Consider the following 23,262-nt stretch of genomic DNA (forward strand, 5'->3'; position numbering starts at 1 on the left):
TGTTGCATGAAAAGTATCTGCAGCAGTTCCTCAGCGGTCACTGACACTAGGTCACAATTCAAAGAATGGCTGTCCTGGAGGCATCCAGCCTCCAAAAACCATTTATGCCTTCCCCTCTCTGCTCACAGGAGGCCCATTCCTGACCCCCACCCCATTTCTTCAGGGAGAAAGATGATAGGTAAAGGGCTTGTACACATCCTATTAAAATACCTCTCTTCAAATGTTTAGTTCCTGTAATTTTCCCTGCTGCTGTGTTGCTATGGCAACCAGATTATAATCTACCAAGTTACCTCAGAAACCAGGCAAATCTCCTGTGTCCCAATATCAATTTTTCTTAGTAAGAGCAAAAGTCATTATTTGAGCAAACCGTATTCATCTTGGCACCGAGATATTTTAAAAGAAAGCATTTTATTATACTGAAGCAGACTGGCTACCTTGCTGTTTTCACTGTCAATAAAGGAGAGATAAAAATAAAGTTTTGACACACACCAGCCCAATGATCTGTCCCTGGCCAGAGACAATGAATGAGATGGCGGCAGCAAGCCACGCATCACACAGCCTTGAGGAGCATAAGTCACACCCAAAGGCTCCCTGGCACTTAACCTTTTTTATCATACAGGTCAGTCAGTCTGTATGTCTGTCTCTCTCTCTCTCTCTCTGAATATCTCTCTCAATCTGTCTCTCCCCCCCTCCCCCCATCCCCCACCCCTCTTCCCTGCCTCCTTCTTTCTCTCTTTAGCCACAAAGCAGACACTACGGTTACAATTTCTCTTAAATACAGAATGTAAAACATAACATCACTGTCCAAACCTCATTTTTTGTCCACTCAGTAAGCATTTCCTGCTTTTCTGAAGTCAGCATTAAAACAAGTCATGCTGTATTCTGTGTCTTGTCAGAGGAGAAGAAAAAAAAAAAGAGAGAACAAAGATTTTAACCACTGATAGATTTTTTTTTCCCCAGAGATGTTAAAATAGAACCATGTTAATCAAATCATAAGAGCATACTTCAGTCTACTATTGCTTCATCAGATTTCTTTCAAATCTCTTAGTGCTATATGAACCAAGCAGCCCAAAATAACCAAAGGTAGTTCATTACGTCTTAAAGAAAAATAAGTGACCATTCTTCCAAAGTCTAGAGAAACAATAAAACAAGAGGCAGAATTAACATAATTGAGCAAAAGGCTAAACACAGCATCCTGGGAAAGCTTTACCAACAAGACAACTGAAACAGGTATAACACATCTTTCCTTAAAGGTATAAATCTAAATCTAACTCTGTTTCTAACTCATTAGAAGAGCAAAAGGAAAGCTACATTTGCAATTTAAATTTTGGGTGGCTGATTAACCAGAAGATGGTTAGCATCTAAGACCTCTAGAGGCAAATTCCTAATTTATGCCTCAAATAAAATACTACCAGCCACCAGACTAAATAATCACTGCCACGTATGAGTCCATCACAAAAGCTTCTGCCAGGAGAACAGTACCGACTGACCAAAGATGAAATGTTACATTTGCAGTATTCTTAAAAGTTAAATCCCATACCCAGACAATCAAGATATAAGCTGTGCTAGGAGAGGAGATCCCATTTCACTTTCAGAGCTTTTCCCACTTGCCACATTCTGTGAGGCTTGTCTTACTCTTAGCTGTTTCATGTATGAATGAACATTCTCACTTAGAGCCAGCATTTATGAATATCCAACAGATATCTTCAGGGGAAAAAAATAATACAACCTGAAAGCTGCATAAGAGTTCCATGTAAAGACAGATTCTATCCAGGAAGATCTAATAAGTTAAAAAGTGACCTTTGACTCCATGAAAGGAATAGTAGCACCTTCCTTCTGGACACACACACACTCTCACTCCAGATTCCCAAACTCCAGAAAACTCCTGGCAAGATCTGCCCAGGCCCTGAAGGGCCCAAACCATCCATCAAGACACACCTTCGAGACCCTGGTCTCTGTGCCAAGAACACAGCTGGCCTCAAGCAAAACTGAAAAGTAGCATCATTTGTTTTTTAAGCTCTGTCTCTTTTCTCCAAATCAGGAAAAGGGAGATGATGAGCTGCAAATGAATGATAATTACCTTTGTGGTAGTAACATACACAAAGAAAATGTCCCAAGATTTTAAATGTAAGCAGTTAGGGCTTCCCTGGTGGCACAGTGGTTAAGAATCCACCTGCCAATTCAGGGGACACGGGTTCGAGCCCTGGTCCGAGAAGATCCCACATGCTGCGGAGCAACTAAGGCCGTGCGCCACAACTACTGAGCCTGTGCTCTACAGCCCGCGAGCCACAACTACTGAAGCTCGCGTGCCACAACTACTGAAGCCTGCACACCTACAGCCTGTGCTCCACAACAAAAGAAGCCAACGCACTGCAATGAAGAGTAGCCCCCTCTCGCCGCAACTAGAGAAAGCCCGTGTGCAGCAGCGAAGACCCAACACAGCCAAAAATAAAGAAAATAAATAATTTTTTTTTAAAAAGCAGCTTAGAAATTAAAAAAAAAAAAAATGTGACCAGTTAAACAGGAAGGTCCTAGAAGATAATGGGAAAGCATTGACTGACTCACCAGTTCACATGTCCAACCTGAAGCCTGAATCCAAAGCTGGCAGGAAAAGAACACATAAGACCAGGGAGCCTCCAAGGGTACTTATACACTAGGTCAAGGCAAAAGGACATCCAGATTTTAGAGATGGGGAGCTGAGGCTTGAAGAGGATCAGTAACTTGTCTAAAGTCACAAAACCACAAAATGACTGACTGACCAAAACGCATGCTTTTCTCTTCTACCGCACATCGTCCCTGCCCCGCCTCCCCAGCAGGTGTGGGTTTCGCAGAGTCAGTTCTCTATGGAGAAGCTTCAGTGAATGGTTACAAGGAGAGAATGCATTTAACTGGGTCAAAGGCATGTCCCCAAAACTGAGGACAAGTTCACTTCTAGGAAATCTGTGCTCACTCGCTGAGGCAGAGCCCCTTACTCCCAATATGGCAGTTGGGTGGTAAGGAATCCATCCCTTAACTAACAACAAACAGTTGTTTTTTTATTGGGCAGGATTTATTCTCATAAATTCGTTGTCAAGTCCTTGAATTCCCCTAGAAACCTCAGACAAACCAATAAGCTAACCACTTGATTATCACAATCATTAGATGCCATTTCTCATGGCCTAATAACAGGCATAAGAAAAATAAAAGACTACTCCTGAAAAGACTGGGTCTTAGGCATCTATGCTTCCCAAAAGTCACCTGTCATCAACAAAAACGATAGGAATGGATTAACAGGTAACCAAGGAAAGAGAAATAAGATGAACCAAAAAGAACATTTTTATGCACTGAAATCACACCAGTGTCTGCTGAAAATATATACATTTCACCTTGAACCCTCTGCACAGTTGGAAATCTGCATATAACTTTACAGTTGGCCCTCCACATCCTCCGATTCAACCAACTGCAGATGGTGTAGTACTGTGATACATATTTAGTGAAAAAAATCTGCATATAAGTGGACCTATGCAGTTCAAACCTGTGCTGTTCAAGGGTAAACTGTACATTCAAATGAGTTCAATAACTGCATTTCAAATAAGTGTCCTTAGAAGAATTACTACTCTACTCAGTTATAATGCAGCAAATATTAATGCTTGCCCAGAAAGGGTGAGGCATTCCTCCAGGCCACAAAAGAGAGTCTTAAACAACACAAAGTTCTCCCTACCACAGGCTGACAAATGGAACTTGCATGGGGTGGGAGTGGGGAATCACTTAAATAAAAATAAAACATTTACAGATAGTGGTAAGGGCTATAAAGAAAATACAATGGCAGCTTGTAAGAAGTTATATATTTCTACTCCCTCTAATTGTATTCTGCCCTGAATAAAGAGATTCTATTACAAAAAGAGCTGTTTGCTAAGAATAAAAATATAGCATTAACTTAAACGGAAAAAATGCAAAATGTAATATAGATGGCCCAAACTAGGTTAAAAACCTGTTTTAAGAGAGCCACAAATGGCCAAGTCTAAAGTTTCAACTACAGTGCTTTCAAGATAGAAACCAAAAACATTAAAGACCAAAATTCCATACAAGTGTAAGTGTAGTTTTTCCCTGGCTAAGAGTAACGGCTACCAAATATCCCTGTGCATTTGGAGCAGCATTACGTTTATTTAAATGGATTTTTTTTCATTTTATTAAATATATTTTCACAGAGTTGTTGAGTATCAAAAAGATACTTCCTCCTTTAGCTGAAAATTATATTCACTGAGAACAAATTTTCATTCCTGTCATCACTGTTTCAGGATCAATCCTTATTAAAAATGTCCACCATTTGAGGTTAAAACCCCTTTCCACCTCTCAATTCCATCCACACACCCCATACCTCCAAGCTGGGCTCTGGCCACACTGATGGGGAATCAGCAACTTGGGCCACTTTTCACCTAATCAGCCGTACCTTGAATGTGTTTTGCACACTGAATCTTGCATGTCTTCCTTCATTTAGATCCAGCTATCTCATGTCTGGTTTTGATTGGCTGGGACATGATTCACATTGATGTGCTAATTAATGGCACACACCTGTGGTAAGCTGTGCAATAAAAACCTAAATATACAACTCTACTGTGGGAATCTCAAAGGCCAGTGAAGAAACGTATTTAACTGCCTACATTCCCAATATTCTACTACTTTTAAAACCCATTTCAACATTGGCCGTATCATTCATTGAACAGTTCTTCCCCACCTAAGACATAATCAAGAAATAATGTTCACGTGTTGGGCAAAAATTGTATTCCTTTTTTTTATTGGAGTATAATTGCTTTACAATGTTGTGTTAGTGTATGCTGTTCAATGAAGTGAATCAGCTATATGTATACACCCCATCCATCTAGGTCATCACAGAGCACCGAGCTGAGCTCCCTGTTTGTTTTAATTCACTCTTTATTCCTCGAGAAATGTAAGTATTTCCTATAAACGTATTAACCATTTTGATAAACATAAAAGGCCTCTTATGGTTTTCCAGCTTTTCTTTGCTCTTCTGATTGTGTTTATATTAACACATATTCAGGGATACATTTTTTAAAAATATTCATATGAGTCTGTTGCTGAACTTCTTATTCCATTTCTGTGTTGATCTACTTCTACACTAGTACTATGCAAAAATAATTATTATGGATTATGATATGCTTTGGCATCTGGAAAGGCTTAGATATATTTATTGTTCTTCTTTAAGTTTTGATTATTCATATGCATTTTCTCTTTTAGATTATTTTAGAACACCCTGTCAAAGTCCATAAAAATCCTTTTGAGAAAAAAAATAAACAATATGCCCATGAAGAATGTTCTCATCCCTAAAGCTGACAGAAAATCAGTTCCCAATATTTTGTCATTAAACATTCTAGAGTTTACTTTTCTTACTACTATACTTCCTTAATTGCTTAAAATTAACACTACTATTGCCTTATATTTTATTCTCACTAACATAAAATCAGAAATGAATACAAATATGAAATGTTCTACAGTTTTGGAAGGATTTTGTGGAAGAGACTCCAGTCCTTCCCCACCACTTCACAGTATATTATCATCACTTATTCAGGCCTTGCCTTTGCATTGATTATATTAAACTTATTTAAATCAATACCTCATGCAATTATTGAAACCCTGATCATTCAACAAACATTTGCTGAGTAGTTACTACTGGCCAGGCACTTTATTAAGCACTGATGATTCTAAGATGAGAAAGATTTTGAAATCCTACCCATTTATTGATGCACTAGTAGAAAATACAATGAACTATAATAAAAAATGATTATTTGCTATCAAGTGCTATGGAAACTGAAGAAATCATCGAGAAATCAGGAAAAGTTATAGTTGGGGGTGACAATTAAAGGGGGAATGAGGGCTTCCCTGGAGGCGAAGTGGTTGAGAGTCCGCCTGCTGATGCCGGGGACATGGATTCGCGCCCCGGTCCGGGAAGATCCCACATGCCGTGGAGCGGCTGGGTCCGTGAGCCATGGCCGCTGAGCCTGCACGTCCAGAGCCTGTGCTCCGCAACGGGAGAGGCCACAGCAGTGAGAGGCCCGCGTACCGCAAAAAAAAAAGAGGGGAATGAGAGGATAAGCAAAAGAACAATCACACAGCACATGCATGGAGGCCTGACCGGTATGGTACGTTTAGAATTCCAATGTGCTAGAGAATTCCAGTGTGGCCGTAATGGCATAAGCATGCAACAGAGGGGTAAAGGTGAGACCACAGAGGCAGGCCGTGCCCACCTCAGAAAAGCCGTTGTTTGCCCCTCTTGGAAGTCTGGACTTTATCCTGTGAGCAGAGTTTTCCAGTAGGAAAGCAACATTATTAAGATAACTCTGTTAGTAGCGAGAAACTCAAACTGAGATGGGAGATACCGAACACATAGACACCAGCAAAGATATTAGTGAAACATCCACCTGTGACATAATTCAGGGGTTACACTGTTCTAAGAGTTTTCAAAACTAACCGATGGTTTAACCTTTAAATATGACCATCCAGATCACAGGGTTTGCTGCTGAAGAGTTCTGCCCTCCCTCTCTATGAACGCTGGGGCATCTCGGATTGCAGAGGTGTAGCAGTGTATGGCTCTCCCAGACATACTTACTTAATTTTTCCTACTTCCTGTCACTCTCTCTAATTCTATTATCCAACTGTGATTCTGTCATTTCCATTTCCACCCCTCCTATCACTGACAACTGATAGGCCTTCACAGTCTGTCCCTCTCTTGAGTCTCCACCTTTTCCTAGACCTTTTCTGTCCCTTATTTCTTCTCTTTGGTTTCTTGCTCTAAAAAGCTAACCCCCAAAGCACTCAGCAGCCAACCTACCAGTCTTTTCCTTTACTTGTAGTCAACTCATCAGTCCAACAGGGGACTATGTTGTCCACCTACTATGCTGTGGGTTGGTTTGCTGATCAAAAGAAAAGGAGGACTAACAGTAGGATTATTGGGAAACAAATATAATTATGAGTCAAAAGAGAATCTTTACTTATTTTCAAGGGTCCCAAGTTAATCATATTCCCAAAACATCTACTTTCTGATTCCGAGGTAATCCCATTTCAGACTAGTTAATTCATTTTTTATATCTTTAAGTTATAGTTTGCCTTTTAGCATATCATACATACACAAAAAAAGTTTGAAAAAATAATTTAAGGACTCAGAATTGCAGATAAGAAAACAGCACAACCTACAACTTAATCATTAAATTTAAGATGAATCTTAACTACTTTTTAAGATTTTAAAAAATAAGTACATAATAGCACATATTTCTTCTACATGTTTGTCTTCCTGCCACACTGTATGTTGCGGTAAAATTAGATGGCGTTCCGGCCAGAGGTCTCTTCTAAGTAACATCATATAGAGTATGTAAATACTGAGTAATTAAGTCACTTTGTGCTAATCTCATTTCACTTGCAATTCTTTTTTAACTAACAGTTTAAAAAATCAACTAAGATACCAAAGATACACAGTGAGAAGAGCAAATCAGACACATCACGGTTAAGTCCTGGCTCTGCCAGACAGGGCACTTAACCTTTCTAACCCTGCACTTCCTCCTCTGAAAAGAGAGATAAACACCTACCTTCTGTGTGTGCTCTGAGGAAGAGAGCAACCCCAGTGCAGCCCTGGTAGAAGGCCTTATACGTAGTATGTGCTCAGTAAGTAATTGTTATTAATATTTCTTTTTCTTCAAATTTCTACCAGTGACAAGTCTCTCAGTTAAGGAAAAACATGGCCTCTAATAAAGTCTAAAGAAAAAATTTTACCAAAACTACCACGTTTCATGTTCTCAATAAAATCTAAAACCAGCCAATTCTCACCTCTGAGCAGATTTTCTGTTTGAGAAACATTCTGGCTTTCCTTAAAGGATCACCTCCCAACTCATTCACATTCTGGTGTCTGTTCAGCTTCCGTGGATCCCGGCAACAATAGTGACTTTGGAATCCATTCACAGAAGTTCTGAAATCTAAGCCCTTTACATCCACAAAATGGTTTGAATTACTTGGAACCACTTCTAATTAAGATTATCATAAAGAAAGTCAGCAATAAAATGTAACAAAATAACACCACGGTATGTGGAGATTTCCTATCAAGCACCCAGAACTCCAGAAGAGGATCCTTTTCTGACCTATAAACTGCCTTCTCAAAGCACACAGGAAGAATTAAACCTGGCCAGATTCTCTAAGAAGCATCAGGCAACTGCCTTTTAAAACACTTAAGCAACTAGTTTGAAAAGTTATCCACCATTCAATCCAGGAAAACGTAATTATACAGCTGGATACTTAAGACCATTAAAAAATTTAAAGAAACTATCCAGATTGAAGATTTCAAAGCAAACAGACTGAAAGCGCTCTTCAAAAATGTAGTACTTTAAGATTTTCCTTTCTAGATTTTAGTACCAGAGCATTGTAAGCAGCTGTTGGAAAGCCTGATGCACTTACACTCAGTCTTGGAAGAAGGACATCCCTGAGTGCATCACATACAGACTTGCACAAATGAACAGATTATTCCGATTCTTCCCTCATCCCGCACCAAGTCCAAATTCAGTACTGACACTAGGCTCTGCAGACAGCAAAGGAAAAATGTGACAACAATTTTCCAGCCAGCCCCTCCCTCCTCCTCGCACGCCCTCAGCACACACAAGCACACAGCAGATTCTATGCACGTCTCTAACTCGGGCCAGTTTATGCACCATGACATCAGTGCAGTACAATGAGCCAAGTTTAAACTCCATCTGGGACAAATAATGTCCAGGCACACTGTGACTTCTTTTGTTTATATACACTGACTAAATATGTCTTGGTGGTAAATGAACTTAAGATTTATTTCCCAAGGCCTCCAAACAATATTCTGCACCCCTGAAGCACCTCCCTGCTTCCAGTTCTCTTTCCAAGGCTACTCGTAAGTGATCTTTAACAGAACACATGATTTTGAAACATATAATTAGCATCTTGAGGAGAGTCAAAGTCCAAGCAGCCCTTCATCAATCTAAAACAAAGAAAATGAGGCACTCACTAGCAAAGGGGTGTGGCCTCATGGCACAAATACTGCACGACACCTAATTTTGTATTCCCCCCGAGAACAGGAATGAGCACAGGTGAGACACTTCGGAAACGCTCATGGAATTATTTCTCTTCGATGGATAAACTTAGATTTTTTTTTTTTTGGCATTACTTAAGAGAAATAATTATAAATTCAGAAAGGAAAAACAAATCTAATAGGTTCAAGTCTTACAATTAGGATTTCTTAAAACACAAAAACTGTGCCTCTGGGGCACAATTTTTGAATGGAAATGAAAGGTGGGGTTTGGGAGGAAAAGAAGGCAGACAAAAGGCCCTCTCCTTACCCCCAGACTCCCAAGGACGAAGAACCCCTGATGCCCTTCTCTAGTCACCACCATCTCTCAGCAGCTGCTGGCCCCAAAGGGAACTGCTCCCCTGCGCCTAACCTCAGGAAAAGAACCATTCCCTAGGGAAAGAAAGGGAGCTACTCTGATGGCCTGGGCCTGAAACCCAACCTCTCCTCCAAACTCAGCCAGTGCCTCGAGGCTTCAGACACGGTCACCACAGCTTGGTCCACAATTCTGAGAAGCTGCAGAGCCAGAATCGCTGCCGTCTTCCAGAGTTGATATGAAGATCATATAAGGTAACAGCAGGAATACTCTTCTTTGTAAACTTTGCAATTTACTACTGTGCAAAACCCAGTCCCATGTCTCTCCTGACTGTTTACCTGAACAAAACAATTGATATATGCCTAATCCAAGCAACTCCACCCTTCCTGGAAGGTAGGACATAAGTGGATTCAAATCCCAGTCCTGTGATTACCAGCTGTAAAGTACTTAACCTTTCTCACCCGTGATTCTGTCTGTAAAAATGATCACTACCTTACAAGGCGTATGTTCACAGGAAGGAATGATGTAAAGAAGTGCTTAGTACCATTCTTAGCATATCATAAGCCCTCAAATAGTTACTATTCATTCCTTCCACCACACAGGGAACAAAGAAATGAAAATGTCAAATAAAAGCCATTCTTGGGGACTTCCCTGGCAGTCCAGTGGTTGGGACTCGCCGTAGCCTAGATTCAGTCCCTGGTCAAGGAACTAAGATCTGCAAGCCGTGAGGTGCAGCCAAAAAGAGAGAGAGAGAGAAAAAAAAAAGCCATTCTTTCCAATGATTTAACAAATAACCACTCAGCTAAAAGTCGAGCATAAAATTGAGATTAAAAGCCTTCTGGTGATTAGCAAGCTTAAAAAGTAACTTTTTTTAAATTTTGGTTGTGTTGGGTCTTCGTTGCTGCGCGCAGGCCTTCTCTAGTTGTGGCGAGTGGGGGCTACTCTTCGTTGTAGAGCACGGGCTCTAGGCACGCGGGTTTCAGTAGTTGTGGCTCGCGGGTTCTAGAGCACAGGCTCAGTAGTTGCAGTGCACGGGCCCAGTTGCTCTGCGGCATGTGGGAACTTCCCAGACCAGGGATCAAACCCATGTCCCCTGCACTGGCAGGTGGATTCTTAACCACTGTGCCACCAGGGAAGTCCAAAAGTAACATTTAAGTTTGAGGCAAATGCCAAAAATTAGGTTAGACACTTGGCATTCTTTCAATGCCCCCAAAATCTGACCTTTAATATATCATTTACATTGTTACGACACTAGAATCTCTGGAATATTACAAAACATTTTAGCCTACACTTCCCCCATGATTTTAGAAAATGAGCCACTGCCTCCCTCCAAAGAAATAGCATACACCAGTTGTGATGTCTATCTTCAAGTCTCTTTAATGGAGGCTTCTTTAAAGTTCCAAGGCAACTTGAAGCAGCATGGTGTGGAGAGGCAGTCAATAAAAAGTGGGAAGATGCTCAGGGCCTTACCTGGAGTAACCACTTGAAAAATAAGAAAACAAGATAAGAGAAAGTCTGAGAAGTAAACAGGATGTGAACACCCATCTATTAAAGGATTATGTGCTCTATCACCCAACTCCATCCTCAACTGATTCCCTGGGTCTTTAAAACAGATATTATTCACACACAGGGTATATATAAGCCTAAGGTCTGATTTCTCAATGCAAACCTTATAAGAAAAATACAGATGCCATTCCTCTGTAATTCATATAATATATATTTGTATTTAAATTACACTTACTTTCAGTCATGACTGAAGTCACCAAATAAATTATAAAGAAACAGCCATTCTATAAGGATGCTTTTTATATAGCCTTTTGCCAAAGTGATGAGAATTAAGATGAGTTATAAATAGATGCATGCTGCCAATGCAAAACAGGTCAGAAAAGATAAATGAGCTGCAAAACTCTGGCCAAGTTAGCTACCAAACAACATCACTAACTAAAGCACATGCTTCAATGTGTCACAGTTTCCCTCATGAACTAGAAGGACAACTCAATATTCCAATATACGTAAAGACCAAAGAAACTTCTATCCAAGTAACATGCCTCAGTGTGGAATTTTTCTAACTACTTAGAAAAACACACGAGTATTTTAACGACTCCTTCTAAAAATTAGAAGTTATGAAACACAGCTAGATAACAACACAAGTCCATTTCTCTACACAGCTAAGGTTTAGCTCAGAAGAATTGATTTCTACTTTTTAAAAACACAAATGACCCTTGAAAAATGCAGGGCTAAGGGGCACCGACCCTCCACGCAGTTAAAAATCCATCTGTAACTTACAGTCAGCCCTCTGCATTAGCAGGTCCTTGGTATCCTCAGTTGCACATCTGTGGACTCAACCAATGGTAGATGGTATAGTTCTATAATACTTACTACTGAAAAATATAAGTTAAGTGTAGAAGTGGACCTGCGCAGTCAAATCCATGTTGTTCAAGGGTCAACTGTAATAGGAATGGACACCCTTTGCTGATATAAATACTCTCTAGTCAACCTGCCCCCCAAAATTAGTCCAAGTACCCCCAACTTTCTGCTATCTCCACTTAACTAGTTGCCTAGTTATTTGCAAAGCAGAAACACTTGGCAAAGTAATTCTGTAAATGCAGACTGTCCATTTTATCCAAATGCACATCCACTATACCGCAAGGGGCAGGGAATGGGCAATAAAGAATGGATCCAGGTCAAATATTCTAGTTAATGGTTGTACTAAACACATGCTGCACATAAAACAGATTTCCTCTCAGCAATGATCTATCTGATGGTCACCTGCTAAAGAAAAAGGCCCAGGGCTGAGAAGCAATACCAGTGTAGGCATGAACACTAAAGTGGCACTGAACTGTTTCTTCTGGAGGTCCACCACAGTTCAGCTTCAATTTAGTGTAACAGCAGAGCTGGCTGGAAAATCACTAGGCCGCTTCAGCAGCGGGCTCCTCATCAGGCTGTTTATTTTTTGCATCTGCATTTGGAACTTAGAGATCAATGTTACTAATTTTATGCAGCTTGCTCACTACTATCCTGTTTGGGATGTAACATATCTAACTGCTATATAGTCATATTTTTAAGTCAATCATCTGGACAAAAAAAAAAAATAGGGTCTGCCAACATGAAAACAATTATGTATAAGTAAAACACATGTCTTAACACATTCTGGATGGAGAATAGTCCCATCTTTTCTTCCTGTGTGCGTGTGTGTGCATATATATTATTTTTACTGCACTATAAGACACATCAATGGCTATCATACCACATTCAAGATGACAAATATACATTTTCCAAAAAAGAAAAAAATTAAGAATTCAAGATTGGAAATCTACTATCAAATTTAATCTTATTCAAAGAGAAAGTCAATATAGAAATGACTTAAATAAAAATGTCTCGTCTACGTAGTACCAGGGAAATTTTACTGAAATAGAATTTTAAAATTCTGTTTCAATAAGTACCTAATGAAAACTCAATTCTTGGAGACTGTAAAAAAGATTGTAAACACAAGTATTTGCATCTCTATCCCCTGGAACGCTGATACCTTGCATCTCTCTTTAATGTCCCCTAACTGGTGTGTAAACAGGAAAACCAAGGCGCCTGGTCTTTTCTCCTGCCCTTGTTACGCTTTGAGGAGTGCTCAGTGTGGCACTGATTGGGGATTCAAATACTGTTCACTGAAAAGCAGAGGCCAAAACAACCAATACTTGGGTCCTAAATTGTAAGACATATAATTGAAAACCTTCTACAAAGCTATACGAACCATAGCCCACACTAGTTCATTTTACAAGTCATTAAGTAGAAAAGTAAGAGGCTTAAAATCACTTTATCAGTATGATACACAATGAATGTGTCTGAAAAATCTTAAATATTTTTGCTATATTTAAAACCCAGTATGTGTAAGCACAAGAAGAAATTTCAAAAGTAAAAAAAGTTAACAATTCCCAGGTTGCAAGTTCAGATGACCACAGAGCCCAGGCAGGTCTGGAAATGGAGTGAAGCGGACAGGGTGGGGCCTGAGGACGACACTCCCCATCCAAAGCGGGCAGCTGCTACTTTGTGCCGGTCAACTGCTGCCAGCCCAGTTATCAGATCTTCTGGGTTTTCAACATAAACAGAAAGATCCAGAATTTTGTGTCAATCTTCCCGTTTTTAAAGGTTGGCACCTAATTATTTTTTGTTAACTATAAAGACTTTTTTTTTTAATGCCTATATGACAAATGCAATAGGTAGCCAGTTTTCAGGCCCTGGTTTAGATGAATTAGATTTGTTCATTTCATTTATCCTTCATCCACTCTGAAGGACTTACTGAATGCTACCCTCAGACACCAGGCACAGCATGAACAAGAGACACATAGCCCCTGCTCCCCTGGAGTTCAGAGTGCAACCAGACAGTCAAACATTGCAATAAGTTGAAAACAATCATAATGTGAAAACCACCATAGCGTTTTAAATTGCTGTTATTTTGCAGTGCAACCTTGCCACGCCTGTGTTTTTCCTTAATCCTCTCCTTTTTGAAGGCAGCTCCCATTTGAAGGATACTGACTGCATCTTGTATCTTATTATTATTGCCTTTGGCTAATTAAATTCTGAAGTGTCTCTCAACCCAGACAGCTCAGAGCTGTCATAATTATATGTGATGTGTCATAATTATTGTGGGTGCCACATATAACACCACCCTCTGCATGGCATCAACATTTTCCTTTATGAGACAGAGATTATGCATAGGCTATGCCTTTTCAGAAGGCTTTGTAGGGAGTAGAATTGGCAAACCTAAGGCAGAGAGGATTGTAATATCAAACCACAGACCTGCATAAACTCACTCCACTTTTTTACAGTTAAAAGGAAGCCCTCAGAAACGGGGCTGGCTGCCTGTGCTGCTGGAGAGCAGCTTTGGTGACGGATCTGCACTTCTGCAAAATCGGTAATTATGAGGAAGAGACATCAAGAGGCCACGGGTGGGGCTTCCCTGGTGGTACAGTGGTTAAGAATCTGCCTGCCAACGCAGAAGACACAGGTTCGAGCCCTGGTCTGGGAGGATCCCACATGCCGCGGAGCAACTAAGCCCGTGCGCCACAACTACTGAGCCTGCGCTCTAGGGGCCGCGAGCCACAACTACTGAGCCGGCGCCCCTAGAGCCCGTGCTCCACAACGAGAGAAGCCACTGCAATGAGAAGCCCGCACACTGCAACGAAGAGTAGCCCCCGCTCACCGCAACTAGAGAAAGCCTGCGTGCAACAACAAAGACCCAACGCAGCCAAAAATAAAAATAAATAGATTTATAAAAAAGAGGCCACGGGTGGGTCGCCAGGCTGGATGCATCACAGGACAGACAGATTCTCTAGAAAGAATACTAAAGAGCAAAGTTTCCAGAAAAGAGATTTAGATACGGTCTGCTTGGGGTGCCACTAACATTAGCTCCTCATTGACTATACTATCCCTACACAGTATTTACATTTCATAAAACCAAAACTGATTATATGATATGCAAAGCTTGAATAACTTCCAGCAAGGTCTCGGTTCAGGCTCAGCCTCCCCATAGACACCTTTCCCTGCCTGGTCTGTTTTCCTGCCCGCCTATCCTGCTCCCTGATCCACCCCTCCTCTGCGCTCCCAAGGCACTGATAAACTCCAAGCACTTCTCCTGTGGTTCTACACGTGTGTAAATACAGCCTTTTTTTCTTTTTTTTGGTAAACCACACTTTGCTCCCTAACTACACTGCTCATTCCTTTAGGGCAAAAACAGTGTCTTACTCAGGTCTGTGTCACCAACACCTAATACAGTCCTGCACAGAAGACGTATGACAAATGCTTATTAAAATGAACAAATCTATTATTCAGTCACTCCTTAATTCAGTCATAAATCTTATCCTCTCACTCCTTCTTTCCACCCCAGTCTCAAAGAAGAGAGCTGACAATCTTGACACAACAGGCCTTATAAGTTTGAGTAGTAGAGAGAATGCAGACAGCAGTTTGCAATAATAATTTTCTTTAAATATTTGCACAAGTTACACATTTCTCATATATTGTGATGTTCAAGAGTCTGACCAAAACTGAGCTTCCCCATACTTGGTTTCCCAAACCCAACATTTGACCAGCCTAACTTTTTCTACTTTCTAGCTCAAGCCCCAGCTTCTAAATAGGATTCTATCATAAAAGGAGATGTTATCTAATATTATTCAGCAATGATATTTTAACAGCAAGTCCCATTCTCATTTGAATATCCTTCTTTTGCCTGGGCAAGGCTCCTAAGAGCCGTTTATTCATTTTTCTACACTATACTGATTGTAAACCTCTTTCTGGCTCCCCCTGACACAGTGGCCGTCAGTATGCTTGAAGAGCAAACCTGTGTGGTGAGAGGATTTGAACTACTGAATGCAAGAAGGGAGCCATCAGGGGAAAAGTTATTAAGAAGATATCAACCAGAACAGAAAAGGTCACTGGATTAGCAGGAGAAGTACATTTGCTGTAAAAGACGTGCTGATGACGAGCACCATCTGAACGTGGAAAGTTTTAATGTGTTTAATGTGCTGTCTGGAAATGTGTACTCAAACGAATGATCCAGGAAAACTCTGGCTGTGTATTCTGTCTAGGGAAACAAAGGCTTTCAGAAAGAAGAAACAAAAGGGAAAAAAAAACCCTCACTCCCAATAAAATGACGTGCTAAATGCTGATCAACCGAAACGGGCTAAAGTTAAGACAACTGGACACAACTGAGGTAACTTTAACCTCCTGTCTTCCAGGCTATCCCAGAAACAGTTTTCTGTTTACATTTAAGAAGATCCACTTCCTGAAGAAGAGGCATTAAGAATACTCATTAGCAATTAATATTCAGGAAGCTTAAAAGAAAAAAGAAAAGACACAAGAAATAAAAAATGACAAAACATTTGCTAGGTGCTCTCCGTGTGCTAAATGCTAGGCAGAACAAAGAGGCGCCTAACTCTCTCCCCACCCCACTGACCTAATGAATACATATGTGAGAAGTGTCACTAAGAATATAAAGTGGCATACCACCGTCGTGTAGGTTATAAGTGTCACAGATTAAATTAGCAAATCAGTAAATTCTAGGTGAACACTCTGCTCTTAACCTAATAGTTTCTTTAACTGGTGGCTGCTCTAATTCCTCTTCAGAGATTACTGAAATATTAAACCAATAGAACAAGCTGGAAATGCTTACTCTTTCATGCTCAAAACTAGCTGCTACTTCTTAAAATCTCTAAGATGTGCTAAAAGTACTTAACGAAGATAGTTAAATTAATACACCATTAGGTTCTGAAATGTAACATATGAAATGCCAATATTTTGATTACTGAAGGGAATTCACTGTAATTTATACAGCCACACACAAAAGCTCAGGTGGAAACATGACTTTTATAACTCAAGAATAGTATGTGGTTAGGCATATTAAGGTAAGCAAACTTTATTTAGCTATGTTGATCTATTTAAAGGTAGAAGAAATTATAGTGAGAGAAGCAGAAGTACTTTATTTAGAAAACTATAGTTAAAAAGAAAGCCGTTCAATTTCACTCCTAGGTATACATGAGAGAAATGAAAACACACAACACAAAAACCACACAAACATTCACAGCAGCATTGTTCATAATAGCCAAAAAGAGTAGAAACAATCCAAATGTCCATCAACTGATGAATGGATAAATAAAATGGAGTATTATTCATACACTAGAATATTATTTGGCAATAAAAAAAGGTATGAAGTACAAGCATACCTCGTTTTATTGAGCTTTTCTGCTTTATTGTGCTTTGCAGGTAATTGTGTGTTTTACAAATTGGTTTAACATGGCAACTCTGAGTGGAGTAAGTCTATCAGCGCCATTTTTCCAATAGTATTTGCTCACTTCCTATCTCTGTGTCACATTTTGGTAGTGCTTGCAAAATTTCAAACTTTTTCATTATTATTATATTTGTTATGGTGATCTGCAATCAGTGATCTTTGATGTTACTATTACAAAAAGATTACGACTCACCGTAGGCTCAGATGGTTAGCATTTTTTAGCAATAAAATATTTTTAAATTAAGGTATGTACAATTTTTTAGACACGCTATTGCACACTTAAGAGACTACAGTATAGTGTAAACAGAAATTTTACATGCACTGAGAAATCAAAAAATTCACGTGACTCACTGTATGGCAATATTCACTTTACTGTGGTGGCTTGGAACTGAACCCACAATATCTCCGAGGTATGCCTATACTGATACATGCTACAACATGGACGAACCTTAAAAAGCAGTATGCTAAGTGAGAGAAGGCAGACATAAAAGACCACATATTGTATGATTTCATTTATATGAACGTCCATAATGGGCAAATTATCTACAGAGACAGAAAGTAGATGAGTAGTTGCCTAGGAATAGGGGAGAGAAGGGAATGGAGAGTGACTGCTAAAGGGTTTCTTTTCAGGGTGATAAAAATGTTCTAAGATTAATGGTAGTCTTGGTTGCACAATTCTGTGAATATAATCAATTTCGTCAAATTGTATACTTTAAGTGAATTACGTGGCATGTGGATTATATCTCAATAACGCTAAGTTCCTTCTATCCACCTTGTGTATTTGTTATTGTTATTCTTGTTCATTTCTTAGTTGATAATACATTTTAAATGTTCATTCATTCATAATGAGGACAGCTTTTCATTTTAAGAAAAGAATCATCCTTTTCCTGCTACCTACATAAAATGGCAAAACAAGGTTTCAAACTTAACATGACTTCGGATAATGAAAATTAACAGTGTTTCTTATTTAGAGAGCCAGAACAGAGCAGAGAATCTTGCCAAGAACCGGTCCTAATTAAATCCAGAAGCCAACAGGACAGAAATCCGGAGGATGAAGGCTATGGGGACTGAAGAGCTTTCTCCTAACTGTGGTGGTTCTTTTGCATATATAGAAATAATTAGAATGTCCTCAGCACAGCTGCAGTGTATTAAGAGTTGTAAACACATACAAGGTAAGCTTCACCTACACACTCCTAACAGAAATGCAGAGCCAGAGGGCCCCTCTCTTCAACAGTATAATTTGGGAAGTGGCTCAAGGGCCTCTCCCTTAAAACATCACTCCAGGGGTCTGCCGGGACAGTGCCTGCAATGTCCATCATTGAAGTCAGCCCTGTGCCTCCAAATGGTCCTTGTTAAAAAGAATAAGTATTGCCTCAAGAGACAGCATAGTCAAAGCCTCCTGATCCTTTCACACAAACCCACCTGAGCAACACACCACACGTGCTCCGAGAGCAAGCAGCAAACAACAGCAGGCGCCCGGACAAGCACTCAACACTCTTGCAGTTCCTGACTCTTGGATCCGCACTCCTGGTCCTTGCTCTTTTTGGTGACGCCCCCATCCCTCCCCCTCCCCCACCTCCTCTCTGGTATTTCTCCATTATTTTGGTTTTGCTTGCCCCTTAGCCCAGGTTCCACACACAGGCCCTGGGGACTCTACCACACTTAACTCTGCCAAAACTAAATGTTAGGACCCAAAGGAAAAAGTGAAGGCTTGAGTGAATGAGGGAGACACAGAATGGGGATTCTGGGGGCAGAAAGAGGCAAAAAGAAGTGTCAGGCACATAGGCCACTGCCTCAGCAGAGCCACAGTGACAACATCAAGGCATGATACATCTTGGGCCGTTCCTGCCGAGAGGAACATTTCAAACGCACTCTGCCCAGTTAACAACTGTGCCCCACTAAGGGAAATTTAGGGTTAATGCCAGTCAACAGCTTGGCCCACATAACCTAAATGCCTAAATGTCAATGCTTCTAGCACAATCAAACATATTTGCGAATTAGAGAGACTGAAACATTTCCTTCCGATGAGATCTGTTTAGAGTAAGTGTACTCTAGTCTGAGAAAGCTCGATGTTTGTGACTGCTTATAAAACATTAACAAATCTTCGCATTTCTTGCATTTATAGAAACCTTCTCAGGTGAAATCAAAATGTGATTTTATTAACCAAAATTATTAAGCAGCTTCTACTTAGGAGCTGAGGTAGATATACAGAGTAGGAAATACCACAAGGCCTTCTGAGGAAATCCAGTCTTTTCAGTCACTGGTCATTTCTGGGAGCAAAGAAGTTTACTTCTGAAGAAAAAACTGGAAAATTCTAAGGGCTCTGTATGCTGGCTTATAAAACTACAAAAGGCTACTCTATGCAAAATGAATTATAGAAATGAGGGAGAAATCAAAACACAAAAATGGTGCACAGCTACATGGATGGGTGGTCTCAGGTCTTCCAGGTACATATGCAAAATGGAACAAGGTGACAACATCTGAGAGACCTGCATTGTTTTCCAAGTTTAGTCATATTTGAATACCTTGTCCCTGCTTTTTTTTTTTTTGGCCTCACCATGAGGCATGTGGGATCTTAGTTCCCCAACCAGTGATCGAAGCCGTACCCCGTGCAGTGGAAGTGCCGAGTCTTAACCACTGGACCGCCAGGGAAGTCCCAACTTGCCCTTTTATTGTTTTAATTAGTGAAAATAAAGGAGACCAAACACCGCATCTTGAAACTATTCATGGCACTTTGAGACCTTCCCATGAGTGGCCGGAGCAGGGCAGTGGGAGGATGATGGAGAGAGGCAAGCTCTAACCGCAGAAGGTGGACTGGCCATGGTACTGCGCTCAGATTTTATCTCAGGTGGACAGGACATCTGTGAGCAGGGCAGCGACATGGTACGTTTATGTTTTTAGCAGACTGCTGTGTGGCAAATGCTTTCTGGTAGAGCAAAAGTAAAAGCAGCGAGACCAGTGAGAAGAACTGTCCTACCCTGGTGAGAGGTGCTGGCTTAGAGTCCAGGAGTGGTCATGGAAATGAAGTGGACATGGCAAAGTATGGTTTCAGCAATGTTCCTGAGATAAGGCCAACAGGACTTGCTGACAGACTGGAATAGAAAGATGACAAGAAACAAGTGGAGACTCTGGAGATGAAGAGTAATAGAGGCAAGGAAGCAGAGGCTCTATTTAGAGAAGCACTGCTATAAAGGGGAGCAGAGATACAAGATGGTAACTGGGAGAATGTGGAGTCAAGCGAGGGAGCTTGTTTCTGTTGGGTGGATGAGAGGTATAGCTATTTGTGCATTTAAGATAAAAGATACTACAGTAGATGGGTGGAAATGAGCCAAAAGAGAGAATCAGGAGTCAGGAAGAGAGATACTTGCATCAGTGGCAAGAAGGGAGGAAATTTGTTCAACTGACAAACATTTATTGAGCACCTATTAGATATTCTTTGTTCTTAAGAGGTTCACAGTCTAATGCAGGAGAAAGTAATATATATAAACTACTAAGCAGCAAAGCAATATCCAACAGAGGTATATACAAAGTATTAATGTACTATGATGGATAAAGAGTGTTAATGTACTATGACAGATGGGGGTGGGGAAGAGCAACATACTGACATCAAATAAATGGCCAATTAACTTTTCTGAATTAATATATTTTGCGTAAATATTTTTCAAGCAATTGTTCCCAATTCTACTTTTGATAAAACGAAGTCTTCTACTTTTGTGCTTCTAAAGAGCTACACAAGTATAAAAAATGGCATTTATTTAGTACAAGACTGAGGGAACCCAGTTTTAGTTGTCAATTAAAAATTTAAATAATGTTATCAGAGACAATACTTGTCTCTAATAATTTTTAAAGTTTTACTTACCATTTAAATTTTTTCCCAAGTGCTACAGGAATGAGCTCAGGAATAACTTTTCAACTCTGTAATGTTAAGTAACTAGTGGCAAAGGAGTTTTTACAGAAAACAAGTACCATCATTTTCTGGGCAGCAGGCTCTACATTTGGAAGGACTGCTCCAGGAGCCAGGGTGGGTTCACACAGACCTGTGCCTCTTGTCGGGGTCAGTCACCCCCTGTGTGAGATGAAAACCTGATCCACCCTCTGGGCAATCCTGCTCGGGCCATCCTGCTCTGACCAATCAGGCAAACCAGTCAAGCACAATATATGACATAAGCAAACAGTATTTTATTCCAAAGACTTGTACATATTTTCAAAATGATTCATTTCAAAAATCAGACATTTGTTTTTGATGCTTCAAGAATACCAACTGGATAAGGTAAAGTTTGCTGTTCTCAAAAACTACAACTTCTGATACTTTAAATCATATAGTAATTCTACAACAAAAACACTTGACCTCTAGAGAACTACAAAGGTTCAAAATCACAGATCTTGAATCTCAAAATAAAACAATTTCTGGGTTAGCAGACTTCCCTGGCGGTCCTGTGGTTAAGACTTCACCTTCCAAGGCAGGGGGCGTGGGGTTCAATCCCCGGTTGGGGAGCTATGACCCCCACATGCCTTTTAGCCAAAAAACCAAAACAGAAAACAGAAGGAGTATTGTAACAAATTCAATAAAGACTTTAAAAATGGTCCACATCAAAAAAAAATCTTAAAAATATAAAAACAATTTCTGGGTTAACGTTTCCCACTTAGACAAGTTGACTTAAATTTCCTTCTTACTGCACCTACCTGCTGAGCTGCATCTCCATTCACCAAGTGAGGCATCATGGCTACCTCTCCGTTCAGCAATGGTGGCAGTTCCAGAGGGATCTGGTCGGTCATCATCATTGTGACATACATTCATGGAGAATTTCCCTCAACTGGCTTCCTGCAAGAAAATCACCATTTTTTTTGAAAAGGATTCAAGACCAAAAAAATTCACCTGTAACAAGTCAGCAATTTAAGTGCACCGTCATGAAGTCAGACGAAACTCAAATTCTTCTGATCACAATACTGTATTAAAAGGGGTGAAGCAAAACCCAGGAAACAGCCTGAATTAGGAGACCACAAACCTGAATCTCTACGCAGCCAAGTGAACACAACCTCTAGTTCCTCAATTTCATTGTTTAGCTATAAATTTTAAAAACTTATGAATAATAGTAAGTCCCCTAACCCCAGGGATCTTCCTCAGAATAAAATGAGGTAACAATTTGAGAGGCTAAAAGTGTCAAACGAACACTGACCATATCATTATCTTTAAGGTAATTACAGAAAATAAGGCCAAAGAGAATGAGCTATAAGAAAAGTTTTCCTCAAAAAAAAAAAAAGCTGTTAACAAAGCAAGTAAACAAAGGTTAACTGCCTACACCGCAGTTGTTGCGATTTCTGACCTTGCCATTAAATTGGTAATTAATCATGTTCTAATTATTTCTCTCCCGTCACCTCCGTGAATTGGATTTAACCTGCTGCATATTTACAGCTTTATCACGGCCGAATGTCTTGAGTTTTCCTGTATCTGACAGTACCCGTGGCACCTTGTACGGAATAAGGCTTAATGGCACATTCCATTGTTTCCACAGAATAAATGGTTGTCATACAGGTATTCAAAACAACGCCAAGCCCACTTTCATTCCGTAATGGTACTTGACCCCAACATCTAGCTTTTCAGTATAACAGCAGGAAAACAATGAATTCCTATTCAGAATTATAATGTTCCTTAAGAAGTATTTACGTATCCTTCAATCGTGCCTAAAACGTTTTGTCACAAAAAGTTTAACAGCAGGGACAAAGAAGAATAAACAAACACACAGGCACACTATTTTAAGTCAGTCCAGAAAGAAACTGCCATGTGGTTCATTTTAAAATTTTTCTCATTCATAATAAAGTCCCCCAAAATTTCAAATTCAAGAGGATTTGGTAAATGAATCCTTTAATACTCAACATCCAAATCAGGCAAAACAGTGGGGCAAATCCTTTAATGATTATCTCTAATTTGTCTCAGGTGTGACAAATAAAATATTTCTTCTCATTCTGAATGTTAAATATATCTCCCTCCCCCAAATCCCATCCAAAAGATACTCCTTCCCTGGAAGTATCAAATGATGCATAAAAGCCACCCAAGAGATTATAAACTTTATTTTAAATCGGTAAAATTTTACACTATTCATT

General features: G+C 40.0%; 1 protein-coding gene across 7 annotated transcripts in view; it reads right to left on the reverse strand.

The window, feature by feature from the left end:
• FNDC3B (fibronectin type III domain containing 3B) overlaps positions 1-23,262 on the reverse strand; it is a 357,900-nt gene that overhangs the window by 268,988 nt on the left and 65,650 nt on the right. For all 7 annotated transcript variants that reach the window (XM_027111777.1, XM_027111778.1, XM_027111774.1 and 4 more), the window contains one exon: positions 21,844-21,982. In XM_027111777.1, coding sequence (XP_026967578.1) covers positions 21,844-21,954 — 111 coding nt within the window. In that variant the 5' untranslated portion in view covers positions 21,955-21,982. The remainder of the gene's footprint in view (positions 1-21,843; positions 21,983-23,262) is intronic.

The sequence above is a fragment of the Aethalodelphis obliquidens genome, unplaced genomic scaffold (genome assembly GCF_003676395.1).
Source record: "Aethalodelphis obliquidens isolate GAN/ISIS:26980383/991018 unplaced genomic scaffold, ASM367639v1 scaffold1, whole genome shotgun sequence".
Lineage (NCBI taxonomy): Eukaryota > Metazoa > Chordata > Mammalia > Artiodactyla > Delphinidae > Aethalodelphis > Aethalodelphis obliquidens.